At 46.3% G+C, this 14,191-nt stretch overlaps 2 protein-coding genes across 3 annotated transcripts; both read right to left on the minus strand.

Moving 5' to 3' along the window:
- Positions 1 to 1,670: 1,670 nt before the first annotated feature.
- Positions 1,671 to 7,136, minus strand: LOC135398818 (2-iminobutanoate/2-iminopropanoate deaminase-like). The gene is made up of 6 exons (XM_064630318.1): positions 6,771 to 7,136; positions 6,603 to 6,708; positions 6,363 to 6,417; positions 6,141 to 6,209; positions 4,066 to 4,121; positions 1,671 to 1,990 (listed from the first exon to the last, which is right to left on the minus strand). Exons 1-6 carry the CDS (start codon positions 6,884 to 6,886, stop codon positions 1,940 to 1,942), a joined length of 453 nt encoding a protein of 150 aa, XP_064486388.1. The 5' UTR covers positions 6,887 to 7,136; the 3' UTR covers positions 1,671 to 1,939.
- Positions 7,137 to 8,196: 1,060 nt separating this feature from the next.
- LOC135397563 (transmembrane protease serine 6-like) lies at positions 8,197 to 13,682 on the minus strand. 2 transcript variants are annotated; one of them, XM_064629159.1, is made up of 7 exons: positions 13,578 to 13,682; positions 12,311 to 12,456; positions 9,717 to 9,805; positions 9,573 to 9,651; positions 9,151 to 9,346; positions 8,764 to 8,885; positions 8,197 to 8,449 (listed from the first exon to the last, which is right to left on the minus strand). In XM_064629159.1, exons 1-7 carry the CDS (start codon positions 13,627 to 13,629, stop codon positions 8,291 to 8,293), a joined length of 843 nt encoding a protein of 280 aa, XP_064485229.1. In that variant the 5' UTR covers positions 13,630 to 13,682; the 3' UTR covers positions 8,197 to 8,290. The 2 variants fall into 2 exon arrangements, with proteins under 2 accessions (XP_064485229.1, XP_064485230.1); XM_064629160.1 differs by lacking the exon at positions 13,578 to 13,682 and adding an exon at positions 12,513 to 12,665.
- Between the last annotated feature and the right edge of the window lie 509 nt (positions 13,683 to 14,191).

Here is a 14,191-nt window from a genome sequence, read left to right on the forward strand (position 1 = left end):
TAAGTCGACAGGAGAAAAAATATACCCGAAGCCCTTTGGCCGCACGTAGCATATTTGTGTACCTGTAGCGTATGTGTGCTCAAGCGTCGCCATACTAGCACTGGACAGCTGTTTCGGCCTTTTTGGGCCTCTCCAGCAGTGCACAGGCAGGCGACCTTTGTGCGAGTCGCATCAGAAGGTCACAGGGAATGTGATAACATGCTCAAAACAGCAACTAACAGTTCCAATGGAACATAGATAGGTTACAAACATTCCCCTTTTCTGGATCAACTGGATCTGGAGGTTCAAGATCAACTGTGGGGATTGTCCACACTGTACCCACAGGGCGCCATTGGATACGATCAGCTGTCGTCATAATCTGAATCTTATCCACCGGATCCCCTGCATATCAGAGGTTTCGATTGCCATCATTCTATTGTTCCGTGTCTACTGGTATGTCTCCCCTTGGAAGATCTTTGTCCTCCCCTGGAAAGAATTCTGGGAACGCCCATGCTTGCTGATATGCTCGAGGCTAGAAGGCGGCTACGGAAGATAAAATAGCATACACACACACCAGCTGCTGGACAAGATGCATGGCAACAAAGCCCGAGTTTTGGGCACAACGACTACAGGACATAACGTAACACAACACGAGCTCAGAAGTCTTTCAACCCAGGCATCGAGCACTTTTGTAACCATTGAATGCTATTGCTGCTTTTGAGTCTGTTCTGTCCATGTCATCGGTTTAGTCTTTCCACATCTCCTCGTACAGCAGGGAGTGTTGACCCTTTTGCATATAAGCTAGGCTTGCTTGTCTTCTCCTAAGTTGTTCACAATTAAACTGTAGCACTTTCTAGCAAATTTTGAATACCGTCAGCTGTTGATCTGTGGCAAAGGAAAAGAAATCTAGTCCGTCAACTACATACGCCGTTGGAGATAAGGACACGCAATAACATGCCAGGAGAGAATACTGCAGCGCCACCACACATGTCATGCAGTGAATACTGAAGCAGAGTGAGTATGACGGGTTACATAACCCCGCGGAGGAGCGAGCGTGAGCTGTCTGTGTCCACCATCCTACCTGCAGCGCAGTAATATTTTGCGAGCCGACGGACTAGATTTCTTTTCCTTCTTAAGTTGAACACGACTACAGTCCCTGCATTGAAAAAAAAAAAACGCGTTAAAGAAGAGTACAATTACAGGAAATCGTACCTAAGTACTGCAAATAAATTTAAGAAAATCCTCCTCCAAGAGTCATTGTTCGGCGCCCAGGAATTTTGCTAGAGAAGACCCTCGAGGAGCACATAGTTCACAGAACTGACAAGCATGTCAAGTGACAGGCATGAGCAAATGACAGGCATGAGCAAGTGACAGGCATGAGCAAGTGACAGGCATGAGCAAGTGACAGGCATGAGCAAGAGTCAGGGATGAGCAAGTGACAGGCATGAGCAAGTGACAGGGATGAGCAAGTGACAGGGATGAGCAAGTGACAGGGATGAGCAACTGACAGGGATGAGCAACTGACAGGGATGAGCAACTGACAGGGATGAGCAAGTGACAGGGATGAGCAAGAGTCAGGGATGAGCAAGTGACAGGGATGAGCAAGAGTCAGGGATGAGCAAGTGACAGGGATGAGCAAGAGTCAGGGATGAGCAAGTGACAGGGATGAGCAAGTGACACGCAATGACAAGTACAATGCTAAAAAAATACTATATTTTTGCATTTCACTTAGGGTCTAAACAGGACAAATCCTACTGTAATGGTCTGCAGGAGTACAGCACGTCTGCTTTCATTGGAAGACAGCGTTTGGGTACTCAATGCCAGGCTTCATCAATGCTCATGCATCTTTCCAACAAACCGAGGGAAATCCCGTGACACGTTGGACCAGCAGTCTCTGTAGACACAAGGACGGCTACGACACACTTCAAAGCGTTGACGAAGGCAGGCATTAAAGTAAGCTTCATATCTGTGTGTCAACGGCAGCAATGGCCTCGATCTCTACAAGGGCATCCTGCAGGTGGGAAAAAAAAAATGATTACAGGAAAGGTAGTGAAATGCGTGCGTTTGTCAGACATTCGACCTAGTGCAAATGGCAGGGCAACATGAGAGAAACACACCAGATCGGCTGAAGTTTTTGGAAGAACGGATCTGCATGGATTATACTGGGCTTATCCACACTTTCTCAGTTGATCGGGGCCGTGACGATCTGCCAGTATTAATCCGACCCAATAAGTTTATCCACACTTTAGCTTAACTTCAATTCAATGGCAGCTCGGTTTGGGATTTTTCGACTGATCCCCTTATTGCATACAGATGTTCAATTTCTGTCGGACAGCCCCGACACGGACATGTGTCCTGACCGGCGGTGATGGAATGTTCCAGCGGGCAGATGTTCATCACCTCACGCTAGGACAGTGTCAGTAGAACTGACAAGCAAGCGCAGTAGCGCGCGGCAGCAGGTGCACATCGTCGCCATCATCTGTGGCCACCACGTGTGCCAATGGGACAGACAGTCAGGTCGGGCCCCTTTTCTACACACACAACTTATCTACGATGCGGAATGAACTTCGACTTCCGCTCGAAAAAAAAAAACGTTCTTCCTGCCTGACGTGACTGTGTCAACAGTGCCACTGAGCATTGTAATAGAAAAAAACGTGAGCACTAAGCTAGCAAGTCACATTATGCTGGTTATCTGGGCATTATTTTCGAGATTGTGCTCGTTTAGCAGTACGATAAGCCCGATCCAGGCTGCTCCACTACACACCGGTGACTTCACCCTACCTTGCATCACCATTGTTCGGCTATCAAAGTCAGGCTCGTGAAAACTTTTTTTCCCCCCCCGCACAATAGCCCTGTGCACGCGGTGTTACATTGAAAAAGGGGATAATGTCATGTTCCCGGACTTTGTTCTATTTCTGCCGAGTCACACACCCAAAGCTGATGTGACCAGGACATGCATGTAGAGTAGCACAGGGTGTTTCACCTAAAGTGATAAAAAAATTGCAACTGGCGACGTATTCGTCGGAGGATTGTGGGACTTTCGGAAATTACCTTCTGGGGACTTTCGCCGCCATTTAACGAGGCTTTGGACAAATTTCAATTGAGGTAAATTTATTCTTTTCAAATGAACCTTGAAAATTGCAAAGCGAACCTCACCTTTTTTTTTTACAGAAACATGAAGTCTCTCACGGATGACCGCAGACACGACAAAAACTATGCACAGTATCGCAACAGAAATAGTCGAAAAGAATTACGCTTCAGCCCCATCTGCTTGATTTTCGCAAAGAAGCACGCGCCAAATGTGTGTCCTTGCCGCCTTTTGCCTCCTTTGTCACCATCATCAAGGTCGAAGTGGGGAAGAGAAAGGTAGAACAAGAGGCGGGAACACTTCCTCCTCTCCCCGCATCTCTGGCGCGCTCTTCTTTGCGTCATTCGAGCAGGCGGGGCTAATGCAGGAATTTTACTTGTTTTTTTTTACTATTTCTGTCACGATACTGTGCATAGTTTTTGTTGGGGCTGCGGTTATCCACGGAGGACTTCGTAATTCTGTAAAAAAAAGTGACGTTCGCTTAGCAATTTTCGAAGTTTAATTGAAAAAAAATAAAAATTTCCCGCAATTAAAGCCTTCCTAATGGCAAAGGTTTCCAGAAGGTAATTGCCGAAAGTCCCACGGTCCTCGGGCGAGTACACACGCTTTTTTACCAGATTTTACCAGAGAGTACCACATTTTTTATCACGTTACGTGAAACACCCTGTATATGTTACACGTTGAATTTGCGTTATTTAGAACCCAGCAGCAATTACTTTACTTAGAGGTTTTCTCGGTTTGGGATTTTTCGACAATTTGAGTCTGACTTTCAGCGTCATTGTCGGTGACGAACAAGGAGTAAAACAGCGACATAGCTTCGGGACCGGCTGGGTCGGTTGCGGCAGTCCCTTAAAAGTAGGAAAGAGGACAGTTTCAGAACTCTCCTTATCTAGAGAAAACAACTCTGTGAGGACCCCATAGGAAAGGGAAAGGGCACTGTGATCTTCCCCTAAGTAGGAAGGATTCAATGACAACCTTCACCTTCATAAGGCAATTACCTTGGGGAGCCTTGCAACTTGAAACGCAGCTCGTGCTGGTGGCTGCTCTGGAAAGACTGAAAAAAGAAGAAGAAAAAAGCAAGTGAGAGAAACAGACTTTTCTTCCCTGTAATGTATAGTATAGGTAATACACACAGCATTGTCTAATGTCATACAGATGCTGAGTGCCATTACTCACAAAACCTATCCCATACATTCTATTTTAATTGCTTTTTTATTTTATTTTTAACGCAATGCATGGTACAAAGCATTTCATATCTAAAACAGGGACCAATAATGGGTGGGTACAAACCAGACTACAAAGTCGCCTAATTTCTCATTATGTTTAAAAGGACAACATAAAATATTCAGATAAAAATGCTTTTTTCCCCAGCCCCATTCATCAGTGAATGGGAAGATGAACGTTGAATTGAATTGAATGTAACGATGATGGCAAAAATGGATGTGTGTGATGTAGATTATGTTCGTTGCTCTGCCGTGGAACACCATCAGAAGCCTGAAAATCGGAAGGCCAAACTATCGAAAGGCGCAAACACAAAAAGCCACAAAATCAAAACACTGAGCGACGAAAAGGACGAAAGCCGACAAGTGGAAAGTCAGAAGACCGATAGCCCATTGCAACCGGCTCAAAAGTCATGTTCCTGAACCGGTTCGAACAGACTTCTTGCGCTGCTGCGGAGCTGAACCTGAACCAAAAAATAAAGGTTACGACACCTGACCAGAAGTACAGAGAAATGAAGAAAGTTATTACAACAACCGCGATAGGAATTAGCTGCAAAGAGCCGAGTATGAAATAGTTGTTGCGAATTGTAGCAAATGAACCATTTCACTCGAGCCAAAGGTACACTACTGACTTTACACTTCGCATAACCGTAGAACTGTAGCAATGGGGCAGACTACGAGGACTACTATTTTTCTTTGTAGTTTATGAGGGTCCCAACATGTTCAGTAATCGCAGAGCCTGATATTTCTGTATTTTGTAAATGCTTCGTTCGCTACATTAATTCGCAGCAGGTGTTTTACACTCGGCTTTGTGGATCTGATTTATCTTGTAGTTCCGTTCGTCAATATTTTTCGTTCTTGGGGCCCTTTATCGTTTGGCTTTTGATCTTCTGACCTGTCGGTTTTTCTTGGATCTTGGTTAGATCGTTCCTGTGCATGGACCTGTGCACGCTCTTTTGGGTTTAGGCCTTCCGATAGTTCTACTTTATGAATTTTCGCCTCAAGATTGCCACCTAAAATCTGGCACGCACATACCAAGGGGGGGCTGTGCCCCACCCACCTGGAGCTCCGAGGTCGCTTGCGAAAAAGTGCGCTCTTTAGTCATGGGTAGTCATGACTATTCTCAGGTGTCCTAATAGGGACCTGTAAACACCTGCACAGACCGCAACGTCCGCCTCCAGAAAAAGATGTGGTAGGGGTGTGCACGTGCAAAAAATCCTGGGAACACCCCTCAAATCTGTGCATTATTGCCTAAGATGCCGTCCTAACTCGGCACTCAAACGTAGATGTTGACGTTACGTAGAGAACGTAACGTCAACGTTGAAATGTAGAGCCTGTTACTTGTTTCTCAACCTTCCACAGCTGGAATGAAGGGGCTCCTTTTAAGTATCTATCTCGTGCACCTACTTCGCAATGATTTGTGATAGTCAGTGACCAGCGCACTATGGTCCGCAGACTACCGGGGGTTTGCAAACTAATAGAAAAAAAAGTAGGCGTGATCTCACTGCAAGGCTGAGTTAGATGCTTCTTGAGCACAAAGTTAGCATGACTACACACGTGAAGGTAGGCAGGAAACCAGATGCCGTATTCTGCATTGATAATACAGACCAGCCTGGTGTAAAATAATGCTTTGCTTATGCTACATCCAATCAGTGTACCTTTGAAATACAGAGTTCTGTGTTGCAAAAAATTTTGTGTTAAACCAGAATCTTCTGGCGCACAAACACAAGTGGGAAAAAAGCGTGAAGATGGCTCAGTTAACAGTGCTCAAACGTTCAACTTTTCAACGAAAAAAAAAGAATCCGGTAAAAATGTATGCAGACTTCCATGCAGTCAACGTGCAAACAACTCACATTCGGCATAAACTTTGTTCATCTCTGGAAAGTCGTTCATATCAGCCAGCAGAACAGTGCACTTGGCAACTAAAGGAACAAAACAAAATATTACAAGTGTATGAAACTTCCCTCGCACAGTGTAGGCCACCACCACACTTAAAGACGATAAGCAGCTTGTATCGTTTGATTCTGCTTTAAAAGGCATAATTGTTAGATGGATCAAGTCATAAACTAGTGTACCATTTTTAAAGTTGGTACCAGCTGCTTCCAGGATCTTGCCTATGTTGGTAAGTGCCTGAAAAAATAATAATTATTATTATAATAAACGTTAGACGGAAAACAATTTACGTGGGACAGTACAGGCACTCAGTGCGGACATTGTGTGAATGTCATTCGTTGAAAGTTACATTCAACTTCCTGCGTGACAGGGTTAAAACATTTGTTTTTAGGAAGACGACTGAAGGAACCAGTATATATTACTTGTCGTGTCTCAGCTGCGATGCCACCGGACACTAGCGTCCCTGTTCGGGGGTCCGATCCGACCTGGCCAGATATGTAGAGGGTCTGCCCAACACGCACAGCATGGCTGTCAAGTCAGTTTGCAAGTTTCCGTTAAATCTGAAATGTTGTTTGAAAGGCCTGTTTTACCTGTACGGTCCGATGGGTTTCGGAGCGTAGTCGGTGTTGATGACTTCGCGGATTACTTTCGGCATTCTCCTGACTGCACTACTACAGAAGTGACGAGACAGTAAATTTAAGAACATGAGCAGCCGCTGGAAGGTTTCTCTAGATAAACATGTTCCAGATAAGGCTGCCTGCACGGTCGTAATTGGGTGTCTGGTTCAAACGTTCGGACGCCCGACAGGCTGCGATAACCGGACTCAGACAGCAATTCCAGCTATTGGAACGACAGACGGTTATAAAACACGTTATCTTTCGCACAACTTCAAGCAGAAAATAAAAATGAACACGCGACAGACGAGAGCGAATGCAAATGCTACACGGATTGGACGAACCGACTTCTGTTCTGGATTTGTGGAATCCGCACAATAGCCGAGCCATGGTTGCAAGTCTAGCCAAGTACACAGCCGTCTACCATGGTCGCCACATTACTTTTTTTTTCGTGCAGCACACGGCGGCTAGTTTCGTTTGCGTGCTAGCTTTACGTGGAGGAGCCCTTCCTAGGAAAATGTCGGAGGCAAAGTACCAGCGTCGAAGAGGTTTACCCCGGAGATGTGTATCAGTATCAGTATTAGTCGCGTGTAATACAGAGGAAAAGAGAGAACTGATGCTCTGAGGCTGGAACAACACAGAAAGGACAAACACATACAAAGCCTCTTTCATCTTTCATCATAATACAGAGAAGTTTTTGTATTGTAGCTGAAAATCAAAGTACGACATATCATAATACTAATTTCTCAGAAGCATTCGTGGAATCCGCTACATTTAATCCATTTTAACACCCGGAATACATTTTGTATCGTAATACAAAATGTTGTATTATCCGTATTATAGTATACTATGGATATGTCGGCGGCGGTGTGACTTTAGGTCTCTTTTAGGTCTTTTTCTCATCTTCGTTTGTTTTTTTGTTTTTTCTTCTTCTGGTCTTTTCTGTGCAGTGCATTGCGAGAGCAAACTATCTGAGCTCAACTAAAGCATGCGTCCGTGTGTGCAACGCTGCAGGATTAAGCTCCCAACATGTATGTGTGAACTTACATAACACCCTTGCAAAGCAAAGGGTCAGACACCCTCATGCTGGTCAGAATGAAAAGCGACGCTGGTTAGTTCGGTCACAGACCAATATACAGTGCTGTAGTGATACCCTGCTGACTACTGGCCCCCCTCATGTTCTAGGCGGTACCAGCATTAGACTGTGCCGATTTGAGACTTAACGTTTGTTTGTTTCTTTGTAAGAAAAACAATGAGAAATGGAACTCGTCCCCCGACTCAGCTATTCCTAACGTCTGTGATGGTGCTGCCATCCCTCGCTGGGAGCGTGCAAACAAGGAGCGCAGGAGTCCGCATATCGTGATATCCCCGGGCGTAACATCTATAGAACAGAACACATTGATATGAACAATCCAGCGTTTTATTATCACATTTTTAAATACGGGCAAGGTACGCAATATTATGTACAAATACTGATGTGACTAGACAAGGTAGTTCTAAGGCACAATGGGAGCGTTGCAGACGAAGTCCAGGAAGAATGAGACCTGCGTGTAGACGTCGGTACCGCCGGCCTTGCATTGATAGTCGTTGGATACGCCGACGAGCATGAACTGTCCAGACGGAGTTATCTGCACTATGGGGTTGCCACGGTCACCCTGCAGACGAATTAACAGCACTTAGTCGGTTGTAAAGAACAACGTCGCAGAATGAGCAGAGATACATGTTAAAGCCGTTTCCAACATAACTCGTGCACAAGCCTAAAGAACTAGGCCTTGAAGGCCTGATCGTTAATCGTAGCCATAGACGAAGCTACGGAAGCGAGCCGCATGAGCCGATTCTAGCGCAGGTCTAGGGCGCCTGCTATTGGCAGGCATCGGGTACGTGACGCTTCGAAACGTCATGTCCCCTTAAAATACAGGGGTCAGGTTGCAAACGACCAAAGACGCATTGGTAAGAGACGAATACGTACAGCACAGATACCGGCATCGGTACCGAGGCCGCAGAAATTATGAGGCTTGTTCCTAAAGAGCGGGCACAGATCCTGCGGAAGTTTCTTGATGTTGAGTTCTTGCATGGTGTTCATTTTGCGACCTAGAATAGAAACATGCGAGGTGAAATACAGTAAGCCACTTTGCAATGCACCGATGCGCGAAACGCCACGCAACAACTTCGTTTGAACGATGACGAGTGGCAAGTTTAATCGCCAGAGAGCTATGATGTACGTGCGCAAATGTCATAACACCATGTGGTAAGCAATGCACTATGGAGTGCCAGTGTAGCGCAGAGAAGGGTACCACTAAAGTCTATCAAATGCATTTCAAATCCCCCCCAATATTCCTCCGCTGGCGTGCCCTACCTGAGAGGTCGTAGCCGAAGCCAGTAAGGGTGAGCCATCCCTTGGCATCGCTCAGTGCGGGGGGCAGACAGACGGTGTTGATGAAACCATTGGAAGATTCGAAGTCCACTTCACGTTCGAGCAGCAGCAATGCGAGGTCGTTGGAGTAGAGGTCCTTATCGGGGTTCCACAGTGGGTGAAGAGACTTCTGGAACACCTACAGTGAGCAGAAAGGGTAACTACTCAGCTCGTGAACTTACACCCTTTGAGACAGGACAGGTTCTTGTTCAAGTATCTCAGGTATAGACGTTGCGTGTATAACGTGAGGGAGCTAAAGTCATGGTCCCGCGTGCAGGATCCCACGACGTAGGTACGGCGACGTCTCGTTTCGGTCGCTACCAACCACCCCAGCGAATAAATCCCACATGATGGATTGCACTTGCCTTGAAGGTGCGTTCCGTTGGCGAAGTCCTTTGCATGTCGACCTTGCCGAGCTTTACCAGAAGTTCCTGGGTTGAGTGGCTACAGGGGAAAAGTTACATCAGCACCGTCGATGGAACCGCGTCTAGAGAATGATGCGCACTTACTCCTGGACAAGATACGCTGTGGTGAGGACTAGCTTGCAGGAGATGAGAGCTCCACCGCCGATAGGAACGCCGTTTGCATAGATCACAGCCTGTATAAGACATGCAGACACGATAAATAGCTATTCGTACTGACCCTGCGTATCGTACCAACCAGCCTCAATTCCTATCATTGTTTGTAACCCAGAACGTGCCATGGCAATGCAGCCGTCATGATAGATACAGTAACATTGACCTGATACCCGTTGTCACCAAGAGCCCTTTTATCTGAACACCGCCCAACACGTATAAGACAAAGTTCTCACACGGTCTCTGCTCACCATGGATTCCTATGAGACAGATATCAGTATATGTTCGGCAAGAGCCGAAATATATTTCGAAATATACGAGCCGATTTTAAAATTCATGTATCTGATACCTAAACACACTTCGGACGACAAAGTTGACTCTAGAAAAAAGTCAGCCCGGTAGAGTGTCAGCCATAGTCAGTCATAAATGCGTTTCCGAGTGCGACCGTCCCGTTAAAGCCGGGAGGCAGGAGACAGACAGTTTATGTTGACGGCATAGCTTAACAGCTTGTTAAACGTGGCAGAGAACGTTTAACAATTTTAATGCGCTAGTAAAATTGCTGTTAAAAGGCTCGGGGCCGCGTCTTGTGGGAAGTAATCCTCAATTCATGCGAGCAACACTGCTCAATGCTCCAGACTGAATTGCTGCTCCTCATGGCTACGTCTGTCGCTCGCGCGGTCAAGTGGAAACTGGGAGCAGAGAGAGCCGGCACTACCTCACGAAGCGGGGACGTCGTGCAAAGGCAGGTAGCCAATCGCAGGATGAGTGGGCGGTCCCAATTGTAGGAGTTAAGTTGTCACTGACTGTAGGTAACTTTTTTTTTTGTTGCGAAGCCATGCAGAGTCGTCCTGTTGTACGTGACGGGCAATGCGCAGTTGGTGACCAGTGTTGCCCGTAATTTTCAATGTGGAATTATTTTCTAAGAAAAAACTACTAGCCCCGTGCCGTGCTTACACTGTTAAAACAGAACTTCACCGCATAGCACGGTCCTAGCCAACCACCATTCCGAATGACATGATTCTGTGTCCTGGTTTGGTCAAAACAGGGGGAGGTGCCTATTTGGGACAAGCATAATGTGTTTCATATAGGAGCCGCCTTCCATTTTCAACAAATCAGGACACACAATGCTATCATTCGGAATGGTGATTGGCTAGGGACGTGCTATGTGGTGAAGTTCTGTTATAACAGTGTATATTCCGCCTATACACACTCTTGGAATGAAAGCAACGTGACAGTTGCTCCAGCAAAATACAGCGCAAAGACTAACAAGTATAAAAGATGCCCACTGCCCAGCCTTGTTAGAAAACAGAAAGGGTTAGTATAGACCGACGATAACGGAACCGTGAAGAACCGATAACAGTATCGCGTGACTCAGAATCGTATCACTTGATTGGGTGCGGTAGACAGGGTACTTCGGAAGCCACGTTATCAATTAACGGTCTACTAACAATCAGTAACAGCCAGTCTCAGCAGATCGGAACGTGCACCCGATAACGGCAACGAAAACAAAGATAAGTCAATCGCCTCTAGCGTTTATCTTATCGTTCTTGTAAGGCGCTCAGGATCCCCCTAAAACTCCCCAATAACTCACAGACACTGAGGTACGCCTGAAATAGCTCATAATGTACTGTGTGGAGTACCGGCGATATCGCGCACAACGGAACAGTGTATCCCAAACAGTACGTCAGGCATGTAGCTCTTGAATACCTTACTGCAAAAAAGCCTGCCAAAGCTCAGACCTTTTGAGCAGTACGGAATCCGTCCACCGGCTCGCCTGCATTTACGCTATATTTTATCACTTACTCTTATCGAATGATCGGCAGAAGTGTAAAGCTACAACGGATAGTCAAAATAAAGCCTGCAGATCATGTACAGGGTGTTACCCTATAAAAGTCTACCCGCGCCGGCATGCCGTGCTCACCAATTACTCAATGCAGGCGGTACAATGTGTTGCCTACGTATAAAACTCATAAGGACATTCCATCATGTTAAATATCGAAGTGATTGAGCACCGTAACGCAAAGTTATAGCGCAAAACGTGAGGCTCCCGTAGTCAAAACAGCCAAGATGGCGCCTCTCAGTTAGCAGACGACATCCCTTTTGGGTGTCGTCTGCTGAGTATACGTCGGCATTTTTCGTTCCTCACGTTGCTTACTTCTGAGCAAAATACGACAGTTACACGAAAGCGAAATGAAAACTGCAGTTCCATCCGGCTGGCAGGATATGCGTCACGTTGTCGTGTGGGAAGCAGCATGTCAAGTGCTCTTCTCAACGCCGCCATCTTGTTTGTTTTGACTATGGGAATTGCACGTTTTGAGTTATAACTTCGTGCTGCGGCACTCAATCACTTTGAAATTTACCAAGATTAAATGTCCTTATGAGCTTTATATAAAGATCGCACAATGTGCCACCTGCATTGAGTAATTGGCGAATACGGCATGGCGGCACGGGTAGACTTTTATAGGGTAACACCCTGTATACCTATGGCACTGACACGGAGAATGAATTTCCCTAGAACGTCAACTCACGTGCCACGGGTAGCGGCCTCTGGAGGAACCATCCCCACCGTACGTGCGACCGTGTCGGTCCCAAGGGTTTCGGGGCAGCCCGCACGTGATGGGCATGCACTCGCGGCAAGTCTGCCATTCGTACGGGAACATGCCTGGGAAAGCACCTGCAGAAAAGGAACACGCGTCAATCACATGCTAGATTTACGTCGCAGCTTGCTACCATGAGGTACACTGTAAAGGAAGGACGTCCACATGATCATGTGTGGTTTGTCATTTTGTCAGCGCTGTCAGTGTTCTCTAAAAGCGATAACACCCCGGTGCAGGGGACACAAAGAGACAACACAGACGAAGCACTGACCGACAAACAACTTTAATGGCAGGGACACATCTTAAATACACCAACTGCACACCCGACCCCTAGTGGCAGCCAAGGCCGTCATGCTGTAATCACAAATTATCACAAAGTTATCAAAAAGATATCACGCAAACAAGGCACCAAACAGCCCGGTTTTTATCGCTTTTTAGTGTTCTCTGAAATTCACTGAGTGTGACACGTTGAAAGGGGACAAATTTCTCAAAGAGTGCTTTCAACGGGGGAGTCATGGTCACCGCGTGCGCTGAAGACGTATTTAGGTTCGTCAACTTTATCCTTCCCATCGATCAAACTGAGCTGTAAAACCCTTAGTCAGCTTTAGCTTAATTACATCGGATGGGGCCCTGGGGCGGGAGATACCCTGTGAACAACATACATTCACAGGACAACTCCCTTGCCAGGAACTCAACCGCGCGTCTAATGGATCCTGAGTCCGCGCGGTGTTGGAAGGACTATCTATACATGGAAAGGTCGCTCGCCACAAACCTCGGAGGGGGCAATAAAAATACCTCCAACTTACATCCGTGTCTTGCGTCGAAGCTAATATAAAATGGGGAAGAACACTTTTATGAGCGACAAGAGGGCTGCATGGAGCCAAAAAGCTTCAGAACCACTGCCATAGGGTACGCTAACAAAATTCGGAACCAGGCTGAATACTAGAAATTCTGACCGTGACAATAATAAAACCTAGTGCTTGGATAGGACACATACACCTCACAAGAAAGTACATATTTTTTAGCTTACATATACACGTTTTAATTTTTTTTTCCCCCTCCGAAAAGAACCAAAATACGACTGCACCATAGTAATACTCTTACGCGACGGACTAAACAGCATTCAGTAATACCCCCATGTGGAGATATTCCCCACGTACTATAGTCAGTACCTAAGTCAGTAATAACTACAGCTTACCCTGTATTTGGCCAAGGACCGAAGCCAGCAGCAAGACGAAGAAGGCATCCATCACGGCTGTGGGTGCGGTTGCAAGTGAACACTTTCCTGCCGGAGACCAGCTTTTTGTAGCCCTGGTGTCCAACTCATCGCCAGCTACGTCTCGTACTTGCATTGATATCATCCGGGTTCGGTTGGGGGTCAACCGCTGATAATCTCCGAACGCTGTTATCCTGATGGCATTGTGGTGACCTATTCTGGATGAGCACACATGGAAGGCTTCCCATTGTTGATAATAGGGAGCATCTGTGACCCCTGGGTCCGTTCTGGAACGGCCCAATCGTCCTTTGTAGGAGCTGCACTTTGGAAATAACTTCTTTGGTCTGACTGTTCTTGAAACTCCAAGGACGAGGATTCATTACCCTGAGACCACGCGTGCCGAGGAGGAAAAAAAAAAAAAAAACAACGAAAAAATATCTGAAATATCAGGACCTCACAAGTCGCTAGCTGGCAAATTTCAGCTTTCCCGTTTCTTTTTGACGCAGTAAATTGACTATAAATATAATAATGTTTAGTTTTACCGAGGGTTTGGCAGGAGGTACAGGAAAAAGCTACGGCTTGGCGGCGCCTGGCCC

Source organism: Ornithodoros turicata, chromosome 6, assembly GCF_037126465.1.
Source record: "Ornithodoros turicata isolate Travis chromosome 6, ASM3712646v1, whole genome shotgun sequence".
NCBI classification, from domain to species: Eukaryota; Metazoa; Arthropoda; class Arachnida; order Ixodida; family Argasidae; genus Ornithodoros; species Ornithodoros turicata.

What these genes read in the sequence shown, in the direction of transcription:
- LOC135397563 (XM_064629159.1), bottom strand. Translation starts at nt 13,629, where the DNA reads ATGGATGCCTTCTTCGTCTTGCTGCTGGCTTCGGTCCTTGGCCAAATA. An exon ending in GAGGCCGCTACCCGTGGCAC is followed by an intron (nt 9,806 to 12,310) that starts GTGAGTTGACGT and finishes TGTCTTATACAG; the next exon opens with GCTGTGATCTATGCAAACGG. An exon ending in CCGATGCCGGTATCTGTGCT is followed by an intron (nt 8,450 to 8,763) that starts GTACGTATTCGT and finishes ATTCGTCTGCAG; the next exon opens with GGTGACCGTGGCAACCCCAT.
- LOC135398818 (XM_064630318.1), bottom strand. Translation starts at nt 6,886, where the DNA reads ATGTTCTTAAATTTACTGTCTCGTCACTTCTGTAGTAGTGCAGTCAGG. An exon ending in TGGTACCAACTTTAAAAATG is followed by an intron (nt 6,210 to 6,362) that starts GTACACTAGTTT and finishes TTGTTCCTTTAG; the next exon opens with TTGCCAAGTGCACTGTTCTG. An exon ending in GAACAAAGTTTATGCCGAAT is followed by an intron (nt 4,122 to 6,140) that starts GTGAGTTGTTTG and finishes TTCTTTTTTCAG; the next exon opens with TCTTTCCAGAGCAGCCACCA.